Source organism: Manis javanica, chromosome 3 (assembly GCF_040802235.1).
Source record: "Manis javanica isolate MJ-LG chromosome 3, MJ_LKY, whole genome shotgun sequence".
Classification (NCBI taxonomy): domain Eukaryota; kingdom Metazoa; phylum Chordata; class Mammalia; order Pholidota; family Manidae; genus Manis; species Manis javanica.
In genome coordinates this window covers 86,667,270-86,688,817 of record NC_133158.1, presented here as the reverse complement: position 1 = coordinate 86,688,817, position 21,548 = coordinate 86,667,270, and the positions used below count along the sequence as shown (strand labels likewise).

At 36.4% G+C, this 21,548-nt stretch overlaps 2 protein-coding genes and 1 long non-coding RNA gene across 14 annotated transcripts in view; 1 reads left to right on the top strand and 2 right to left on the bottom strand.

The window, feature by feature from the left end:
* Positions 1-1,635: 1,635 nt before the first annotated feature.
* Positions 1,636-8,910, bottom strand: CGGBP1 (CGG triplet repeat binding protein 1). 3 transcript variants are annotated; one of them, XM_073231802.1, is made up of 3 exons: positions 8,780-8,910; positions 7,909-8,108; positions 1,636-5,650 (listed from the first exon to the last, which is right to left on the bottom strand). In XM_073231802.1, the coding sequence occupies exon 3, from the start codon at positions 5,629-5,631 to the stop codon at positions 5,128-5,130; it is 504 nt and encodes a 167-aa protein (XP_073087903.1). In that variant the 5' UTR covers positions 5,632-5,650; positions 7,909-8,108; positions 8,780-8,910; the 3' UTR covers positions 1,636-5,127. The 3 variants fall into 3 exon arrangements, with proteins under 3 accessions (XP_073087903.1, XP_017512699.1, XP_017512701.1); XM_017657210.3 differs by having other exon boundaries at positions 8,682-8,854; XM_017657212.3 differs by lacking the exon at positions 8,780-8,910 and adding an exon at positions 8,283-8,671.
* Positions 8,911-9,045: 135 nt separating this feature from the next.
* The window catches only part of ZNF654 (zinc finger protein 654), an 84,869-nt gene continuing 72,366 nt past the window's right edge, over positions 9,046-21,548 (top strand). For 2 of the 4 annotated variants that reach the window (XM_017657215.3, XM_017657213.3), the window contains exon 1: positions 9,046-9,369. In XM_017657215.3, coding sequence (XP_017512704.1) covers positions 9,181-9,369 — 189 coding nt within the window. In that variant the 5' untranslated portion in view covers positions 9,046-9,180. The remainder of the gene's footprint in view (positions 9,370-21,548) is intronic. The other 2 variants (XM_073231800.1, XM_073231801.1) reach the window with 2 other exon arrangements.
* The window catches only part of LOC108395164 (uncharacterized), a 90,170-nt gene continuing 78,001 nt past the window's right edge, over positions 9,380-21,548 (bottom strand). For 3 of the 7 annotated variants that reach the window (XR_012129249.1, XR_005056861.2, XR_001852619.3), the window contains 3 exons: positions 18,473-18,596; positions 15,693-15,732; positions 9,380-14,150 (listed from right to left, as the gene is read on the bottom strand). This is a non-coding gene — a long non-coding RNA (uncharacterized lncRNA). The remainder of the gene's footprint in view (positions 14,151-15,692; positions 15,733-18,472; positions 18,597-21,548) is intronic. The other 4 variants (XR_005056860.2, XR_005056862.2, XR_012129250.1 and 1 more) reach the window with 4 other exon arrangements.

Genomic DNA, 21,548 nt, shown 5'->3' with positions numbered 1-21,548 from the left:
CTACATGAGCATGGTAAGAAAAAAAATTAAAGGGGAAGAAGGCATAGAAAAACAATGTTTTCCATTACACACTGATTCCTTTATGTTTGGAGAGTCTGTCATGTAATATACATACCTGTCCGGGGAGCTAGATTATGATAATCATTAATTAATGTATAATTTAGTACACAGTGACTATCCAGTATTCAGTGATACCCAATATTCCGTGAAGCTCTTGATTTACCATGGACGTTGCATTAAAATGTGTGGCAAGTTCTTATTTTACAATCATTTAAATTGGTCAGTCCCATTGCTTAATATATTTTAATCTGGCAATTTTTATTTCATGGATTACATAAACTACCAGATTTTCAAAGGATATGCAGACCCTTTAATCTGCGAATTTCCATTTTTATTGCTCTTCTTGTAAAATAAGACTTTAAGAGTCAAGATGAAACCAGTGCTATTTGGCAGGAAACTAACTGGACTTACGAGGAATCCCTAAAGTAGTTGCCGAGAAAAGACAGTATGTGTCGGCTGCTCCCCCACCTCCGGCACTGTATTATAACAATGAATTATCACTAGAATGTATGCTCTTTGAAGGCAGGGATTTTTTAAATTTTCTCTGATGTGTCCCCAGGGGCTTGAGCAGTATCAGGCACGATAAGAACTCAACACTATTAGCTGATTATTATCCAAATTTAACCAAGAACTTGAAGACATAGACTTCTAAATAATCTAATTCCAGCATTTAAACGAGAGAACTAAAACGCATTCACTGTAGATAATAAGCACATGAAACAATTGAAATCAAGATAACATACTGGAGGGGCAATCTGAGTCATACCATTTACAACAAACGCATCAGATCACAAGTCAGTCCTATTCTACTTTCTCTTTTTTAGCTTTCACAGGGCTAAGCTAGCTAGTCTGGTCCCAGGAGCATCTTTGCATTATATATATCCTATCACAGGTACATCACACAACCCAATTTACACAGACAGAAAAAAATACTATTGAGACCAGTCACATAAAATTAGTTTACATTTAATAAACATTATGGTGTGATTCTTTAGGAATAATGAAAGCAGGTCTCTGATGGTTTAGAGACATTAGCCTGGAAACAGGAGTACTGACTGATTTCTTAAGGTCCTTTCTACACTTTTGATGCTAGGCAACATTTAAAAAAATCCAATCCTTTTTTTTTTTTTTTTTTGCCAACTAGAATTCTAGTGAATAGGAGGAATTCCTGTCCTTAAAACTATGCACAACTAAAAGACAATTTTCAACTCCTAGGCATTTTTATTTTTTTTGCACCCAGTGGCAAATGAAAATATAGCTAATCTCTAAAAAACCCAATAAAAGTGTATGAGATACAAATTAGGCCATTGTCTTTCGTAATTAATATTTCTAAAAGTGGAAAATTATGATGCTTCCATCATATTTGAAATATGTACCTATATAATAGTTTGGGGAAAGGACTACCTGTAGATATGTGAATCTGATTTGAAAAATATATGCTTTTACATTGGGCATCAGGACCAATAATCTTACAGATATTAACTAGTTGAAAAATAAAACAATTAGTAAAATTCTGTTGCTCTTTTGCAATTATGTTACTGACTTACAAAACAAAATGTGCTTTCAAAACTGAAACAATTTTTTGAAATTTATTTCTAAAAGTCACAGAAACAAAACTTTTAAAAGTGACACATTTATACTAAGAATACATGTGTGAGCAATAAAAAAAGAAGAAAAGCACGGGAATACAAAAATGAACATAGTAAAAATTTTAATGAATACAGTATTCTGGTTACACGTAGAATACCACTAGATAAGAACTGTATTTACCTCAGAAGTCTATGATAGGATGGATTCAGATAAAGCAAGGATTAGGAAAGCCACTTTGCTATTCACATTTTAATCAATTCTGATCAGAAGCTAAAGCAATTTATTTCAGGTTAAGATTTTCAATGAAATTATAGAACAAACCTTCTATTCGATGAATGAATTTTAGGGTGATTTGTACTTACATTTAAAAGCAGTCGGGGCAAGTCAAACCACAGAGGCCTTCAAAAGACTAAGCACCAAATGAATTGTGACTTTCGTTTTGGGCCACCTTAAAATTTTATTTTGTTTAAATGTGTTTTCCATTAACATTCACATACAAATTCTTTCAGGCAAAAGTTTTAACATAGAACTTTCTGCTTGGAGACCTTGCCAACTGTTATAATAGTTTTTATGCAATGAATACTTCAGAATAATCCCAAGCCCAAGCCGATACTTAATTGGTTACAATTGTAAGATGCAGAACTTTCTCCTTATAAAGTTCTCTGGTCCCTGAAAATTCAGTAGGGCCAAATGCATTAATTGGAAGTAACATTTGTTTTTTTTTTTTTTAAAGTCTCACTTATAGATGATAATGAATAAAATAACTAGGTTCTCATACACAATCTTTCTAAATTTTCACTCTGTAATTAAATGATTATAATGTCCTTCAAGCTTGCTAAATGCCCCATAGGAACCAAAACAAACCAACAAAGAATTTTAACATTTCAACAAGCTAGGAACTATTTACTCTAAGCATATAGTGAAATTCTGGAAGACACACTATCATACTTCGAGAAAACACTATTAACAGGTAAGCATGTGTTGAAGAAGGCATTTTATAAATGAAACATTACAAATCTTGTTTATGCATACAACTTATAAAATAGAAAAAAACCTATTTTTCCAATAGTATAGCATCACACTACTACTATATAGTTAAGTTTGAAATCTTCTGTACACACATCCACTACACTGCCACAGCAGCATATGCCTCTACGACATTCTCATTATCTAACATATGCCAACCATGGTTTCACGGATTTGTACCAGTTTGAGCAGGCTAAAACAATTAATTCTGCATTATCCATTTAACTTTGAGACAAAGTTGACCAGTTTCAGGTAACAGGTTTCATAATCAATAAACATATTAAACCTCCACAACAGGATGGAAAACATTTCTAAGGACATGATGGAATCAGTATAATCCTAACAGGAGGATAGATTATGCCCCTAGTTACAGTGTATGTGGGGATATTTAGGATCCTAAGATAAATTCATTAAAATATATGGGACGTAAATGATCAAGTCAGTAATAAGTAGAAACTCAAATGTGAATTACTGGTGTTTTTCTAGTGCAATGTCATCCAGTTTATGGTTTAGGACTACTCAAAACTGTTTTGCCACTACATATTTGCTGTTAGTGCAGATTGATATCCAAACAATAGGGAATGGTCTCAATCATGTACAAGTTTGAAAAATTAGAGTGATTGTATATCTAACCCTATTTTTGTATTCTGAATAGTGCTGTAAAAACCCATTTTCTAACTCTTTAGATCTTAGATAATTCAAATTAAACGTGGTTGCCTACAAATTCCTTACTAGAGGAAGTAAAAGCAAAGCACATTTTGCTGCTGGACTCTTCACGTGTGTGCTTTATCAATGAGAGCACTACTCTAGGCATTTGTTTTGCTACTTAAACATGTAACTGAACATGAAAAAAACTTGTACTTCAAATTTTGATTAAGTTATTTTTCTTTTTTGGTGGCAGGCTTATTTTAAAATGAAGACAAAATACCCACATAAAAGCTAAAATCAGACAGGCACTTTGACAATCTGACCTAGGAATTTAAGTCTGTAAAAGAAACTCAGACATTGAAAGCTGTTTCTGAAAAATATAACCTTTTCCTTTCACTTTGGCTTTTTCTCAAAATGAAGATTTGTGGTGAAATGACCTCAAACTCCAGGTCACATAGGGCATTATTTGTCAGTGCTTTGCAACAGAAATATATTTTATAATTATTTTTAGCTTGAATGTTTTCAAGGACTTTAAGATTTTTTAAGCTCTAGTCCAAGTTTTCAGCTGTTCAGTTTTTAAAAAATATAACTTGGGTCTCCAACAGAGAGGACATTAACTGGGCTAAGCTGCTCTGATGACCTTACAGGACACTGAGGTTCAGACAGAGATCATTTCCTGAACATGGCTGACCCTTAATAGAACTGATTATTTCCTCACCCAAATAGTTATGCAGGATACTGCCAGATCTCTACTAAAAACATCATGCCAGTATTCTAGACAATTATTTACCATCTATATTTAAAAACCTTGTATCATCAGAGACAAAGCACATAAAAGTAAACTTGTTTCTAGTCTACCTAATTTCATAAAATCATATGGAAAGACTAAAGAAAGTAACTTATTAGCTCATCTGTCAGCCCAAATGTAATTACAATTTTTTATAAAAACAGAAAACTCAATCATAAAATGTATACCTGTTTAAATTAAAATGCCAGTCGTGAAAGCTTTAACATCAAGACATAAAAGAAAAGCTTGCAAATTCAATGTGAAGTGCTTGAAATGAAAGCTATAGTTCAAAAATTTGTATTTATAAGAGACTAGTATCATGTCACTGCAATACTTCCATGGCTTTGGCACTGACATTAAAAAAAAAGATTTGAGTCTTTTGGTCACTTGAAGCTGCTACTAAATACAACAATAAGCCTTTAAAAAAGAGGGGAAAAGACAGTGAGGAACTGAGTGATCATTAAGATAACTACATCATATACAAGTAAAACATAGTTTGAAATAACCAGTCATTTTCTGCAAGGGATCCAAAGACATAAGAACAGTTTCCCACCATCCCTTCCTTTCTGAAAAGGATCTTCTAATCAGAAATAATTCCTTTAAGTTACTGTGAGTGGTGTTGCTTGGCAGCAGCTTCAATTTCCTAGGCTAGTGTTCAATCCAGTATTAAGTAGTCTCACAAGGAATAATCATACATGGTAACAGGGTAAAAAAGCAGGGCAGTTCTTCCATGCACAAACATTTCATGAGAAAACCATCAATTCTAAAGATAACCACCAGGTTTCAGGTATCCTAGCACACTCCGAACCCTAAGTTTTGCTTTACACCACTGGTGACTACAATTAGTAAGTTTTGCAGTGAGGTTTTTTTTGTTTTGCCTGCAACTATATACACATTGCAAAACTATTCTGCATCACATGATTTTAAATGAAATAAATATAAAAATGAACCACACAATCAACACACAACTTTAATACTCCACATTTATCTTGATCACAGTGGTGGTGACCTCCTTGTCAACAATCTTGTGAGTTGAGGAGTTGATTCTCATTCTCATATCCATCAGGCAGATAAGCTCTTCTCAGCTGGTCTGACTTAGGTATGGAGCCTCCATTCTTCACATGACGAGACAGGAAAGCACGGACTGCTGGGTGATCAGCCTTCTCAAGCGGGATGTTAGCTTCCAGGCACATTTTCACAAAGTCCTGGATAACACTGACTTTCTCTGTTTGCGCAGTACTGTTGCACTGAAGCGATGCAGTTAGAGGCCTCTGCTTCTTTCTCACATTCTGCTCCTCAAATTCTGCCTTCCTCTTGGTATGAGTTTTTGATTTGAGGTGGTCACTAATGGCAGACTTGCGAACATGATTCAGAACCACATTGCAAGAAGTGCAGAAGAGTTTTCCTCCGTCTTCGTGCAGCTCACCTCCAAACTCAGTGACTCGATCCAGAGGAGTCACATACAAAGCAGTCTTAGAACGGTTTCGAGCAGGTGGTGCTGTCACTACAAATCTTTCCATTCTGACTTTGAATAAGGTTCTTTCAAGAAAGAGAAACAAAGTAAGTGTTATAAGGACAGTTCATCAGGAAGTAATTGACAATAAAAAAGGCAGGTGAAAACAAATCCTACCATTTGCAACAACATGGAAGAAGCTAGAGGGTACTATGCTCAGTGAAATAAGCCAAGGCGGAGAAAGATAAGAACCAAATGATTTCACTCATGTGTGTAGTATAAGAACAAAAAAAACTGAAGGAACAAAACAGCAGCAGAATCACAGAACCCAAGAATGGCCTAATAGTTACCAAAGGGAAAGGGACTGGGGAGGATGGGTGGGAAGGCACGGGGAGGGCTGTGCAACACAGAGAAGACAAGTAGTGATTCTACAGCATCTTACTGTGCTGGATGGACAGTGACTGTAATGGGGTTTGTGGGGGGGACTTGGTGAAGGGGGGAACCTAGTAAACATAATGTTCTTCAAAACAAACAAACAAACAAACAAACAATAAAATAAAATAAAAGGCAGGTATAAACATTTTAAGATTGAAAACTTAATTCAAATCAATAGACTATGCGTCCATTAAGCCAACTTACCTGAAATATGTAAGGGAAGGCAAAACCACAGCAACTCACTAGTAACTAGGTCCACTCCTTGACTGATGAAATTCAAATAAATTATAACTATGATAAAAAGAACTCCAACTATCCCTGATGTCACTATCTTTTAGGAAAACCTAATCACAGGGCAATATTTATGGTACTAATTATTTTAATCTCATCCAATTTAGGCACATATGTAAGTTTAAAAAGAGTTTCCTTCCATTCACATTTCTGGGGCAACTTATTTTAGGAACACAATTGTAGGGAATTGTATGCAAAGTTTGTTCAAACAGGTGGGCCACTAAACTGGCATAATTCTAAATGAAGATATATATAATTTCCAAAATTGTTCTGAGAAGAATAAAAGTAAAAATCAAGAAAGAACACAGACCAAAAGGCAATTAACAGCAGCTATGACACTAAATTTTAAAGCCGAAATATAGAGCTCAAAATCATTTTTTAATGCATACATACCTGTTAAAGTTTTCCAAAAGGTGACAAGATATTCAGTATTTTTTTCTAACTTTTCTTTTTTCAATTAAAAGACTCATACATTTGTTAATATTTTTCACTTAACTTTTAAGTTAGAAAAATAAGATCACAGTGCTAGTATTTGACAGATACTCATCACAATTTGTTGATGTGAGCGTCTTTGTTATTTTTCCAAATAGTTAACTCAGAAGCAGCTTAATAATTTTCTCAATTTATCCTTATAACAAACTTCAATGATCACTGCCAAATCATGATGTAATGTGCACTGAAAATTTGAGGCCGTGTTGTTGGGCTAAGCTTTTAACACTAACTTAGATATAAGAAATTAAACTGAATTTGATAGAATTCGAGATGGAATTTTGTTTGGATAAATATGTTAGAGAAAAATTGCCAAATGTAGAAGAAATATGCTTTTCAAGTGTAATGAGAAACAACGGAGTTAATCCATACTAAAGAATTCATAGCTGGATAATATGAAGTCTCTCTCAAAACAACTTTAAACTGCCAATGTGTGAGACACTGAGACACCTATGGACAAAAACTCAGAGAAGGGTTTAACATTTCACAGAAATTCTATAAAGTAGAATAAGGTTTAGGTTTAACACTATTACTTTTCCATTAAAAATTTCTTTCATGCATGGCTCTCATGTGTCAAATATTTTGTTAGGTTATAGGTTTTCAATGGCAGAGCAGATAGGATTCTTGCTTAGTAAGTAATTACCATTACACATGATTGTACTTCAACTTACTGCTGTTTTATACTCCTATAGCTTATTGGTCCCAGTTATGATTAATGGTTCTAAGCTAGTTATTAAAAACATTAAATATGTGTCCAGTACTGCCCAAATATTTCTATTTGAAGTTTTCTTCTTTAAATATTTGGATTTCAAACTTTAAAATAATAAACTTGTTCGTTATTCTTTGAAACATAAAATGCTCAATCACTTGTGGTAATGTGAAAGGCCTAAACACCCCTACGTCTTGTAACTTTCAAAAGTCTGTTTGTGTTACAGCAGAGGCAAATATTTCCCCAGTAGAGGATGCTCAAATTTACAGACAAGAACAAAAGTGTTTTCAATAGAGGGTAAAGATATTTTAAAGGATGAACTTCAAAAGTCAGGAGCAGGAATTAGTCAACAGAAGAGGAGCAAATCATTTACTAGATTAAAATAAAACTCATTAGAATTTTTCAAGTTTAAATGTTTACCGGATTAGTTTCCAGTTTTTTTCGTTATGATACTTAGAAAGGTCTCCAGCGCAAAAACAGAGACGCAGGAAATGTTGGCACTTTTCGTTTGTTCAAGCCCCGAGATGCCTTCAAATCAGTTTTTCAACAAGTGGTGGTGGAGAAATAGCTTCTGGGCTTGCACCCTGTTTTCCCTGCGGTGCCAGGAAGTCATGCCTTTACTGTGAAACACGAAAAACAAATGGAAAGAAAAAAATGGGGGAGGGGGAGAGAGAGAGAAGGGTGGGTAAAAAAATGCACAAGAACATCAACAGCCACCACACAGGTGTCTTCAAATCCGCTCTCTTTTGGTAACTACCCACAAAATCTGTATCCCAACCTTCACCCCAGCACACCTTAATCCAGTCCCTTCTCAGCTGTCCGCCCCGCTTTGAACCTTCTCCCGCGACCCAGGCCCCAAGGTTCGGGAGGAGGGAAAGGCGGGGCGCAGGACGTTCCGGCGTCTAGACTCCCTCCTCCCGCGCTGAGCCCAGCACGCCGGCGCCCCACCGCCTCTGCCCCGCTAACTGGGCAGGGCCGAGACCCGCAGCCGGCCCCGGGAACTCAACAGCCGAGTTGGCGGCAGTCTCAGGGGAGGAGGCGGCCGCTGTCAGGCTTCCCGTCTCCTCCCTCTTCCTCCCGTAGACTACTGCACCCCGGCCCCGCCCCCGGAGCCCGCTTCGGGACGGAAGGCCCGGGCCCAAAGCCCACACCAACGGCCGGGCCCACCCTTGGCTTCCCTAGCTCCTCGGTACCGTAGGATCGGGGCCGCAGCTAGGGAAGTGGACGAGACCCGGCCGGAAAGGAAAGGAGGAAAAAAAGGAGCAGCAAGAGAGTGAAGGAGTGGGAGAACCGGTCGCCGTCGCCGCCGTCGCCGCAGTCGCCCGATTGAGCCCCGCGGCGGCCGCCGTGTCCCCCGCCGCGCCCCGTCCTTCTGCACCGCCTACGGCAAGACTCGTAGGCGTTCCCAGCAACCGCCGAGCAGCTTTAGCCAACAGACTTCGGGTCTCTTTAAGAGACAGCCAATTTAACCAATGGAAGTGGAAGGGCGGGTATGTGTATGATTGGCGGCTAGAGCTTTCCAACGAAAACTGGGGGCGTGGGTGGGCGGAGCCGGAAGTAGAGCCAGCAGAGAGGCCCCTCTTCGGCTGGGGTGGAGGGAAGGGGGAGGGAACTAGAGGAGGAGGAGGTTAGCCAAGGCAGCTACAGCGGCGGCGGCGCAGGGGCTGGTACGCGCTGGGCGGCGAGAGCCTCATGGCGGAGGAAGAGAGCGACCAAGAGGCCGAACGCCTCGGAGAAGAGCTCGGGGCCATTGTGGAGTCCCCTCCAGGCTCTGCGGGGCTTGGAGCTGCGGACCACGGCAGAGGCGGCGCTGGCGGTGGCAGCTGCGGTATCGGCGGCTTTGGGATCAGCAGTCGGGATTACTGCCGACGCTTCTGTCAGGTGAGGCGCCTGTCGGCCGCCCGGACTTGTCACCCTGGACCTGGGCCTCCCTGCGTCTCTTGCCCTTCTGGTCCTCGAATCAAGGCTGTGTCCGTTGCTCGCTGCAGCAGCCCCACAGGGAGAGTGAGGGTGAAGCTGCCCCCTCCATCCATCCTGCTTTGGGTGGGGGGTGGGGGGCGGGGAGCGGGACCCACGGGTTTAGGGTTGCTGAGAAAGTGAGAGTTTGTCGGGGGTGGAGGGAAGGAAGGTCAGCCGGCCGGGAAGCTCTGTACTGACATGCCTTCCTTGCCCCGAACAGACCCTTCTTTGCCGGAGGGTCCCGCCTTCTTGTGTTTCCTACCCTGTCCCTGCTCACCTCATTTGGAATCTCTGGCAACATTTCCTGCCTTCTCTTCTCCGCCCCTTGCCCCCTGTGTTCTCCCCTTTTTCGGGTACGGGAGGCAGGCGATCTCTCTACCGCCCCCTCTCCTGTCATCGCCACCCCTCCTCCTCTGCTAGGGTCTCCTGTCATCCCCTCACGAGATCCCGCTGGGTCAGTTCTCAGGTTGGCTTAGGCGTTGGCCCGAGGTGATTTAGTTACTTTTTTGGGGAGGTGGGGTTAAGGCAATGTGATTGTCATCTTTCCTTTTCTTATCCCCTTTTCTGGACACACACACAGTTTTATAATTAACTGCTAAAAGAGAAAGTAGTTTTCCTTAAACTACTGCTTCGGTTACATCACCACCCCCCTCATCTTTTAGATTTCATTGTATTTTATTTAGCCTGTAAAATACAGTGTCCGAATAGTAACAGTAAATCCTTTACTTGGTCGACTGCCACTACTATTTGATGTAGTTTAGTGTCTGACCATAATGAAATATTATAGCGCCAAAGTACTTGTCTAGGGATAAAATTTCTGTAATCTGTTTTTACATCTACATATATTTTTAGTTTAAACATTTTGTTCTCATTCATAACATTCTTGTTTTGCAAGCTGTTTCGGAAAATTTTTATTTCATTTCCACCCCATTCCTTTATTTATTATCCTGAATATGTAAGGTTCAGATCATGGCTCTGCTCCTTCCTATTGTGTTAATTTGGACAAGTTAATCTCCTTGTGTGCCTTAGTTTCCTATTCTGTCAAATAGGGATAGTAATTAAGTGAGTGAATATGCAAAGGGTTTGGATCCTTTAATGTTAATTAAAATATGCTGTTCATTTTATTCTGGTAAAAAGGATATAAAGTTAACAAAAAGTGGGCATCATGTTTGCTGAAATTTAATTTTATGCCTTTACAAACATTGAGAGAAAAAAGGTGGTGTTGACATTTTCAGGTAAGTTTTTAGTACTTTAAACTGTCTTTTGATTTCATACCCCACCCCCAACCCACAAAGATAAGTTGATTGGAAGGTTGGAAATTGCCTTGGTATAAAGAGTGTGCCAGTTTTCCTTGGCACTGCTGTTGAGAGACTTTATTGAAAATGTCTTCTTAATTTAGCATTCATTGCTTAGAGGTTCAGTATCTTTACAGTACTTCTAACTATATACTTGAACTATGTTACTGGTGCACTTTGTATCTTCAGGAATTTTAAACTTCTGAAAATCAGGTTACAGTTGATTGTTTTAATATGTTTATAGGCAGAAAGTTTGTGTGTGTGTGTGTGTTTTGCTTTTATATCATTAATGAGCAACTTGGTTTTGGTTACATTTAGCTTTGTTAATTTATTTGATCAGATAACCCTTAATTGCTGTAGACTTGGACATTTTATTTGAGGACCAGAGTATTTTTGGAGAACTATTCTTACTCTATTTCTTGAAATCAGTTTTAAGAACAAATGAATAAATTTTGTGTTAAATACACTTCTAAGTTATGTAAAGAACAAATGAAGTTGACTTTCATAAAACTACTACCAAACTCTCCAAGATAAAAGGAAACAGGAAGAACTTCATGAACTTATATTTTATATTGCTATATTATTAGTTGTTACATTACCATACTTTCATGTTTCCAACTTTTACCTGAAACCTCATTACATATTTTATATACTCTAGATGAATAATAGATCTTGTTCTTAGGGTTCCTGTCCTGGTTCCACCTTGCAGGTGAGCTTTGAGAAGTCTTTTTTTTGTGTGTTAAAACTTTTAAGATGGAATAAAAGATTGTATTAATTGGAATTTTATTCATTGACTAATAAAATTCTGTATAGTAGTTCAGTTTTATATATCAGCAAGGGAAGCAGTGGATTATATAATCTAATTCTCAAAGATTGTTTCTTTTTAATCATGAGGAATCCATGAAATGGGTAATATGCACTTGGGTGGGTGGCAGTTAACTAAATAATACGAATTATATATAGAGGCTTGTGGCATTAAGAAGAAAGACTCCAATTTATCTTCCTCATTGTAGAGAGAAATATGAAATAAAATTTCTTGGCAGTTAGTTGTGTGGGTGAAGGGGGAGAGGAAGAAATACTTCTTTTTAAGAGAGGTCCTTTTACCATAAGGAAAAGTAAAGCAGAAGATAATAGATAATGTGATAAATTATGCATACACTCAATGCATTTGATGATAAACTTTTCTGTTTGAGAAATGATACCGGTAATTATAGAATCTTAAACTAAGAGAATAGTCTCTTAAGCTTCAGTTGATTTTTGAGTTGATGGATTTGGGAGATTGGAAGTGCTGATTTCCAAACAGTTGTATGGTGTAACATTGGTCTACTGCCCCTTCACATCTCCATTGGCTCTTATTGGTAGACTCTCAACAAATGCTTAAGTAGAATTGGCTCTTAAATTATATTTAATTTGCTTTAAGGATAAAAGGAAGGGGAAGTAATTTTTATTGAGAGTCTACTAACTCTTAAGGCCTTCAGATAAGTCTTATCTAAGTTACATTATTGAAATAGATGTTTGAACAAGTTAAATTGTCTTCAGTTTTGGTGGTGGACAAGCTAGGATTTGAGCCCAGCTTTTTCCTACTAATTTCTACTGAAAGATTGAAATTACAAATAATCCTCAAATATTATAAAGTGAGGTGTTTATGTTTTTTGGCAAATTGTGGAAAGGGAAAAACAAAGTTACTGGAAGTACTCAGGGAATCATGGATGAAAAATTTTAAAAGTCCTCTTTCATTATGCCACAGTGTAAAAAGTATTTCAAGAAGCAGATAATTATTATTTTTTACACTTTCTAGTTGCTACAAACATTTCCCAAATCTTGAACGTTGTAATAATTCAACTTATTTTGTTCTTAGATAAATTGAAATGTTGTGATAATAAATTGATTAAATTAAGCAAGTTAAGGTATTTTCTTCTTAGTTCAGTGCCAGAATGAATATAGTACTATAGATAAATAAGTATATCTGGAAACACTTTGATATGTTGATTAAAATATAAAATGGTTTCTTCCTGCAGTGGGTTTTATAGCCATCCCATGAGGATGTCATGAGTATAAAATGAGGAAATGAGCATGAAGTGCTCAGTACTATACCTAGTACATAGGTAGGCTTAAATGGAAGCTATTAATATGTCTCTCATGTAAAATCCTCTGAAGGTTTAAGTGGGATATTAGAGATAATCTAATCTGTAGGTCACTTACAGTTTGTATCCCACAGTAAACTTTAGAGAAAACTTAGAAATGTTACAGTTCTAAAACTCTGTCATTTTGCTCTTGATTAATTACTAAATGATGTACCAAAATACGACATTTTCTCAGAGATTTTGTTTCCTGTAGGGGACATATGGTGATATCTAGAGTTGTTTTTGATTATTTTAATGGAGGAGGGGCAGATGCTGCTACTGGCATCTAGTGAAAAGAGGCTAGGGATACTGCTGAACATCCTACAGTACATAGGGCAGCCCCAACAACAAAGAATTATCTGGACCACAATATTAGTAGTGCAGAAGTTGAGACATTCCACTGTACTGTCACTTTGGAACTTGTAGTGGATACTTTGTAATGCTCATGCAAATGGCAAAAAAGTATTTGTTGGTCCTCAAATATATTTAAACAACTAATGTGTACTAGGTATCTTAATAGGCACTGAAGAGACAATCTAACAGAAAAACAAGTTTGCTTTAATATCTCTTACTTTGAGAGATAAAAATTTTTTTTAGGAAAATATAATCCTTGTCGCTTAGTCTTGGTATAGAATTTACATAGTATTTATGGTGCTTTGAGTAGTTCATTATGGTATAAGAATACATTTCTAACAATTCCTCCTATTAATTGGAATTATTTTTTAATTTACTTAAATTTTTATAAATTTTTACATGCACTTAAGTTTAAAAAGTCTTACACTGATGGACAGTGACTGCAATGTTGTATGGGAGGGGACTTGATAATATGGGTGAATGTAGTAACCACATTGTTTTTCATGTGAAACCTTCATAAGAGTATATATATCAATAATACCTTTAAAATAAATAAATAAAGTAAAACTAAAAAAAGTCTTACAAGACTTAAAATATCAGTAATTGTATTTTGCTGCTAAATAGAGACCTGACTTAAATAGCTTAAACAGTAGTAGTCATTTATTTCTTATGTGAAAAGTCTTGAATGGAGAGTGTAGGGATGATATGATGGCTTTATCATAATTGTACCATCATTGCCTACTCATTCTTATCAGTCGTCCTTGTCTTATCTCAATGTTGCCTCATGGTCCAAGATGGTTGGTGGAGTTCCAGCCACATCTGAGTTCCAAGTAGCAGGAACAGGGTCAGGGTATCTCTGGGGTATGCCAAAAACATCTTGTCCTAAATCCTACTCGATAACTTCCACTTTCATCTTGTTAGCTATCCCCATCTGAAAAACAAATGTTGAGAATTTTTTTTTTTTAACTATTTTTTCCCTGATAGACACATTTGACTGTTAGCTAAGGAAGGAATAAAACAAGAATAGATGTTATAGAGGCAACCAGTTTATTTTCCCATAGCTTATAATAAAGATTAGCAATCATAATCTGTCCGATTCCTTCCCTGAATATTCCCCAGAGGAAATAATTTGCAACTATTTTAGCTCTTATATTTACCTCCATAATATTAATAAGTTTATAATAAGTTTATTTTCCTAGTTGAAAATATGATCAGACAAGATTAGTTGAGGGAGGAGGTACAGAACTACCATCTCACTCTTCAGTGTGTACACTTTGATTCTACCCAATGTTTTACCTATATTCCCTTCCTCGCCTGTTCTATCTGAGTCTTATAGTTCAGCCTCTCCAGGAATTAGGAGTTTCACTGATCTAGTAGGGGAGGGAATCCGCAGGATAGTTTTAATTACCTTTCTGTGTTTGACTCTGCTTTCACCCCCCCTTTTAGAGGTATGAGGTGTTTCAGATTCTTAAGATTTTCTGGGGTTTTTGAGCACAAATCAGTTGTTCCTGAACTCCTTTCCTCCTTTCTAAATAACAGCTATTCAAATGTCATCTGCCCTCTTTCACTGTTTTCCTTCTTGTGGGATTTAGGCTTTTTTAAAATAAAAAATATTTTTACTGTTAACATTAATGGAGCTTTCTAATGGGAGCAGAAGTTAAATGTATGTTCAATCTGTCACATTTAAGTAGAAGTCTCAAATTAGTTTTTCAGCTCATAAAGAATAATAAATATGAAAGATGATTGAAAGGAAAGTATTTGGAGCTAAGTCATAGTGATTTATTTACTTTTGAAAAAGAGTATCCTACTTCCTGGTGTATTCTAAATATACAGCACTAGATTTAATTTCATCATATGAATTTATGTGTTCCTTTTGGAAAAATTATTTTTAGTACTAAATTGCAAATTCAAATTTTACCTTTTTAAAAACAGTTTTCTAAATTTGACACATTTGGTACATTTCCAGTGTTCATAAAAGGTGAATTCTCTGGGAAGGTATTAACTTATTTATCAGGAAAAACAACAAAATGAACCCTGTATCTTGATGGCTATATTTGAAAGGGAGCTGAATTTGTTGTTGTTATTGTTTAGTGCTTTTTTATGTTGACTTTCAGAATTGAATCATACTGATGTTATTCGTAATAGCAAATCATTGAAAATAACCTTAATGACCAAAGTTCAGGGAATTACTACACATAATGGAATCCTATGTTCTCCTCCTAACAGTCAAATTCTTAAAGAACATTTATTCATATGAGAAGCTGTTCATAGTATGACTACTGAGAAGACACAGGAGACATATGATTTCACTTTTGTAAATAAAAAAGACAAAAAAGTATACCAGTTACTAACAGTAAGTAATTTCTAAGTGATATGTTTATAGCTGAAATTTATTTTTTTACTTTTTAATTTTATTATATTTTATTAACCCTACTACCTTTAGAGTCATAGGAAAAGGAAGTGTAAAAAATACCTTTTATTTTTTTCTCTCTTTACCTCAGATTGCTTATTTCCTGTGAATAAATGCAAAATTATTTTGAGTATAATGACATTTAACTCCTTGTTTCCCCAAAAATACGTGAAATGCTTTAAAAAGAAAATGAATTGCTTAAGTGAACTTAACAAAGGCCTTTTTAAGTTAACCAATGAAATTCTAAACTTATGGAACTTCTTTATACACCATCTTGCATCAGATACATGTCCATTATTGCATTCTAATAACCATCCATCACATTTAGCTTAAAAAAAACTTCTCTCAATTTTAATTTTGTAGATAACATGTTAGGAGAAAATATTTTTAAATGTGGTTAATTGCTTTTAAGTGTTTTAATGATACTATCATTTTGCAATCTGCCAAACATAAGTCACCAGTTGTACTGTTATTATTGGCACTGAAACTTTGATTTTCCTGCCAAAAAGCTATACATTAACAATTACAAATAAAAGCAAAAAAGAGAACTTTAAGTTAAATTTTTTTTTTTTTTAGCAAGATAAAGTGGTTTTATTTAAAAAGAAGAAGCAATCATAAGGTTCATTTTTCTTCTGTGGCTTCTAAGTTAACTTTGAAGGCTTTTGTAAAGAGAAGTCCCCGTATTTTTAAAGCTATAATGGCTTCAGTAGAGCCATCTCTAGAGAGGAGACTGATATGAAAGACAATATATATTTGAATACATGAACTGGTAGAGTTAATGTGAGTCTCATTTTTTAGAAAAAATTAGATTCTAATGGCTTTTGATGGAAAGCAGTGATTGGTGGCATAATCAGTTTCAGAATCATATTACGTTTCCTACAGTCTTTTTCTCCTAAGGTTTGCCTAGAACATCACTAGTGATGCAGTAATGACAGTTTTTTGCATACATAATTATTTTTTTTTTTTTTTTTTTTGAGAGGGCATCTCTCATATTTATTGATCAAATGGTTGTTAACAACAATAAAATTCAGTATAGGGGGGTCAATGCTCAATGTACAATCATTAATCCATCTCAAGCCTAATTCTCGTCAGTCTCCAATCTTCTGAAGCATAACGAACAAGTTCTTACATGGTGAACGAATTCTTACAGAGTGAATAAATTCTTACATGGTGAACAGTACAAGGGCAGTCATCACAGAAACTTTCGGTTTTGATCATGCAATATGACCTATAAACCATCAGGTCAAATATGAATATTCATTTGATTTTTGTACTTGATTTATATGTTGATCCCACATTTCTCCTATTATTATTATTATTTTTATTTTTAATAAAATGCTGAAGTGGTAGGTAGATGCAAGATAAAGGTAGAAAACATAGTTTAGTGCTGTAAGAAGGCAAATGTAGATGATCAGATGATCAGGTGTGTGCCTATGGACTAAGTATTAATCCAGGCTAGACAAGGGCAGCAAGACATCCACGGATGCAGAAGATTTCTCTCAAAGCAGGGGGGGTGAGGTTCTGAGCCTCACCTCTGTTGATCCCCAAATTCTCACCTGATGGCCCCCCTGCGACTGTGCCTGTCTTAGGTTGTTCCTCCCTTGAGGAATCTTACCCGTCTCTGGCTAACCAGTCATCTTCCGGGGCCATACAGGGAAATGTAAAGTTGGTAAGTGAGAGAGAAGCCATATTGTTTGCAAAGGTTAGCTTTTTACTTCTTTGCAGATTTATGCCCTGTGGCTTCTATGCCCAGCACTTGTCTCGAGGTATCTTTACCACCTGGAGGAATTATGATACTCGGTAAATTCGATATGAGGCACGAATTCTATTTAAAGTTTGTAATTAGGAAGGAAGAAGAAAAGCTATAGATGTAGCATATGAAGGAAACTTGGGAGGATTGATTATTTCTTTGACATATCTTCTTGTATAGTACCTTAAGTATGTATAGGTTTTAAACTACTAACTAATTTGCACACACATATTGACATAATAGGAATACGGTGACATAAACAAAGCAAATCTATAATTACCAGCCATCTCCAGTGAAGCCAAGAAAACCATTTAGGCACCCTAGGCATTTGTGAAAATTTATCTATGATATGATGGATATTTTCCAACTGTACTTGAACCATCAGACAAATTAAAGCAGCCCATTTCTGGGATCTGTTCACATCCCATATGTTCTTTTAACCATAGATAGTCTATAGTCATGAGATTTTGGGGTGCTACAACTTGCACCCCTCCCAACTCCTGGTTGAGTTCCAACAGTACAGATCCAGTCAAATTCGTTGTCTCACTGTATGCACATGCCAGCCTAGACATCTCCCTCCTCCTTCTTATGGCAAGTCCAGGAGATGGTGGGCTGGATGCAGCCACAACCGCAGCATCGTCCGGATCCCTGTGGAGGCTTTTTGATGATCATCCCCCGGCACGAGTCCTCCAGAGAGTGCTGATGCCGGAAGCTCCTCCTCATATCGTATCTTAGTTCATTTTCTGGGTATCCAAGCTAGGCCTTGATCTTCTGTTAGTCCATTTTTGGGTTAAGTTAAATTTAAGAAAGCTATGATAAAGTATGTGTCTGGTGAGGTATTTGGAAAATAAAATATGACCAATTGATACATCATTTTAAATGTATATTAATATGTAGTGGTAAAGATATCAGCCCATTTAAAATATAAGGTAATTATTTAACTAAATATTAATTTTTGTTCTATTGTAAATCGGTTAGAGTAGTACCTAGTCTTAAATTGGGGAGTATTTTTAAGTTTTGTAATTTCAGAAAAAATAACACAAAGAAACCTTGAGCTTTTATGTAATATATATCACATTGATTTCTTAGCTACCTATTTCTCTGACAGGTCAGCTCATCATTTCAGCAGTGTCCTCCATTCAGTATGGATATGTTCTCTGGTATGAGACCCCATCAGCATCATCTGGTTAGAGCCATAGTGGAACGCTGGTGGCAAACTAAATAGGAGGAGAAGGTGACCTGTATAACGTGTTATATAAGATCCTAAAGTGCACTACAGTACATTAACTCTGTACCAAGCATTCAATACCCCCCACTCTTCAAAGCAGTAGTGAATATGAAAACAGTTGAAAGACTTTCCATCCAAGCAGTAGAAAAAAGTCATTGATGTTAGTGTTGGAGCTTGGTTTTATAAGGCACTGGGCATATAGTGGTAATTAAACAGTGTGTACAGTTATAACTTTGATAAGTTGTATGAAGAAAAGGAATATAATACTATAAAATGGGGGCTAATAGGGAGGCTTGCCTATTTTTGGACTCCTGAGCAAGTTGAACTCTGCTGAGATTCTTTGGTTTAGTTTGAACATGTTGAATTTAAGGTGCCTTTTCTTACCCAAGGAGAGATCTTAAAAATAACTGTATTTACAGAATCCAGAGTTCAGAAGTGAGGTCTGATTGTAGCCCTGTGGATGGTATTAAATACCATCCAAATGCTTCAAAGCCATGTGTATGAATGAGCTTGCATAAGGGAGATTATAATACAGAGTGGGAAAACAAGAGGACTTAGAAGTGAAGCTTCAGGAACTTCACAGTTAAATAGTGGTGGGAAAAGGTTGAGAATGAAGTTAAGTAGGATAAAAGAGGTTGGAGAAAACCAAGAAACTGATATAGAAGACAAGAGGACAATGTTTCAGGATGGACTGAATGGTGACTGGCATTGAAAGCTGTTGCGATCCAACCATTGAATTAAATGGAGGTTTTTGGTGACTTTAAGCAGAGCTATTTTGATCTGGTGATGGGAGCAGAAGTCAGACTGGAGTAGTTTCAGTGTGGGAGGAAAAGAAATATAGACAATAATTAAAGATAAATTATAAAGGAGAAGGGAAGATAGGTAGAAGCTGGAGAGGTTGTGGATTGAAGGTGAGGATTTAAAAAAAATTGATGAAAATTAGGCATGTTTAAAATCTGATGAGAATGATTCATTTGAAAGTAAGAGGTAAATCTACAAAAGAAAGAGGTTCAATTTATAAAATAAGATTCTGAGAAGAGAAGGAAGGACAAGATTCAAAGCACAAATAAAGGAGCTTTGGTTGGAGATTTAAAGGGAAGTAGAAGTCTAAAATGGTGGTTTCTTAGAGCAGTGGATTGAATTGATCTACAGAGCCATTTGAGCTTGCTTATTATAAATGTAGAATGGCCACTAGTCTATACTTTTGTACAGCAGTGTATATCTGTATAGGTGAAGGTATGGAGAATGTAATGAGTTATATTCATTCAGGGTTGTTATGTACTGTAATTGATCAGTGAATTAACTTTGAGAAAGAAGGTGACAAGCTCATTTTTTGACTCTATTTGTGGTAAAAACAAAGTACAGAAAAGTGAAAGGAGAAAAAGATAGAGAAGGAAGCCATATAGCCATACAGTAGTACCTCTTTATCCATTGTTCAGTTAGCTGCTGTCAACCACTGTGGGAAGCAGATGGTCCTCCCACTGGTCAGAAGGTCAGGAGTAGACTAATGCTATGTCATGATGCCTGTGTCATTCACCTTATTTCATCTAATCACCTAGGCATTTTACCATTTCACATCATTATAAGAAGGGTGAGTACAATACAATATTTTAAGAGACCATATCATGTAACATCTATTACAGTATATTGTTATAATTGTTCTGTTTTATTATTAGTTATTTTTAATCTCTTACTGTGCCTAAGTTTTATCACAGGTATTTATGTATAGGAAAAAAATAATGAAATGTATAGGATTCAGTATTATCAGAGGATTCAGGCATCCACTGCAGGTCTCAGAATGTATCCACTGAAGATAAAGGGGCACAACTTTAGATATTAATAGCTAGGTGTCCAACATTGCAACATGTATTGTGAAAATATGTGGGTGTATGTAATTTCCCATTAAAATGTGTACACAGTGTTATTAATACATCTTTGTATGAATAGAGTTTACTAAAATTAACTAGTATCTGTTTTGGTCACCTTAAATTTGAAATGTTTTAAATACTCAGCACTGTTCGCAATGAATTAGTATATCTGTGCTATGTTTTTAATATCTGGGAGATTTACTTGTTTTATTAGAATGCCCTGTGTATGTAAATAACTCGTATTTTGAGAGCTTTCCATGTGTCAGGTACTGTGATAAGTCCTTATCTGCTTTATCACTAATCCAGTACTCTTACAGGCTGTGTGGGATTGTTCTAATTTTACAGATCAGAAAACTAAGACCCCAGAGAGAGATTAAATAGCTTGACTAAGTCACTGTAGGTGGTATTTGATAGTCAGATTAGAATCTGGCCAGTCTGTCAAGAGCCTGGATACTTAGCCGTTCCAGAGTATACATACATTATTTTTCTATCTAGCAGTACACATTTGGTATTTGTTATAGCATCTGTGGGGTATGTATTTGATACATACTATAGCACAGTAAGGCAGCTATTGACTGAGTAGAAAAAGTGATTAAAAAAGACTCAAGGCAGTAGAAACTAAAGATGTTTATGAATATAAAAGAGAAAAAAAGTCAAGCTTAAACTATCAGAAGTTCCATGAAAGAAGTGATTTTCAACTGTTTTTTTCTCTTTAATCCACCTGAATGGGATATATTTTTCTCAAAAGCAGTGGCTTACTGTAGTGGTTATTCTTAAAATGCAAGAGTTATGATGATTACAAACCAGTAGAAGTTATTTTATGTTATAGTCTTGTGTTTTTTTTTTTTAGCCTTGTGTTTTGAAGGCAAGAGGGAATGGAATATGTTTTAGATATTTATCTTAAATGATTAGAGTTTAAAGTTTCAGTCTCTCCTTTTACTTAAATTTGACCTTGAATATATAGAAGTCTTATTAATCCAGAGCACAATGGATGTGCATTTTTAGACTTTATTGACTGTCTTTTTACCATGCTTTGATAGCTCTTGCCAAAGATTTCTCAGGTGGTAGAACTC

What these genes read in the sequence shown, in the direction of transcription:
- CGGBP1 (XM_073231802.1), bottom strand. Translation starts at nt 5,631, where the DNA reads ATGGAAAGATTTGTAGTGACAGCACCACCTGCTCGAAACCGTTCTAAG.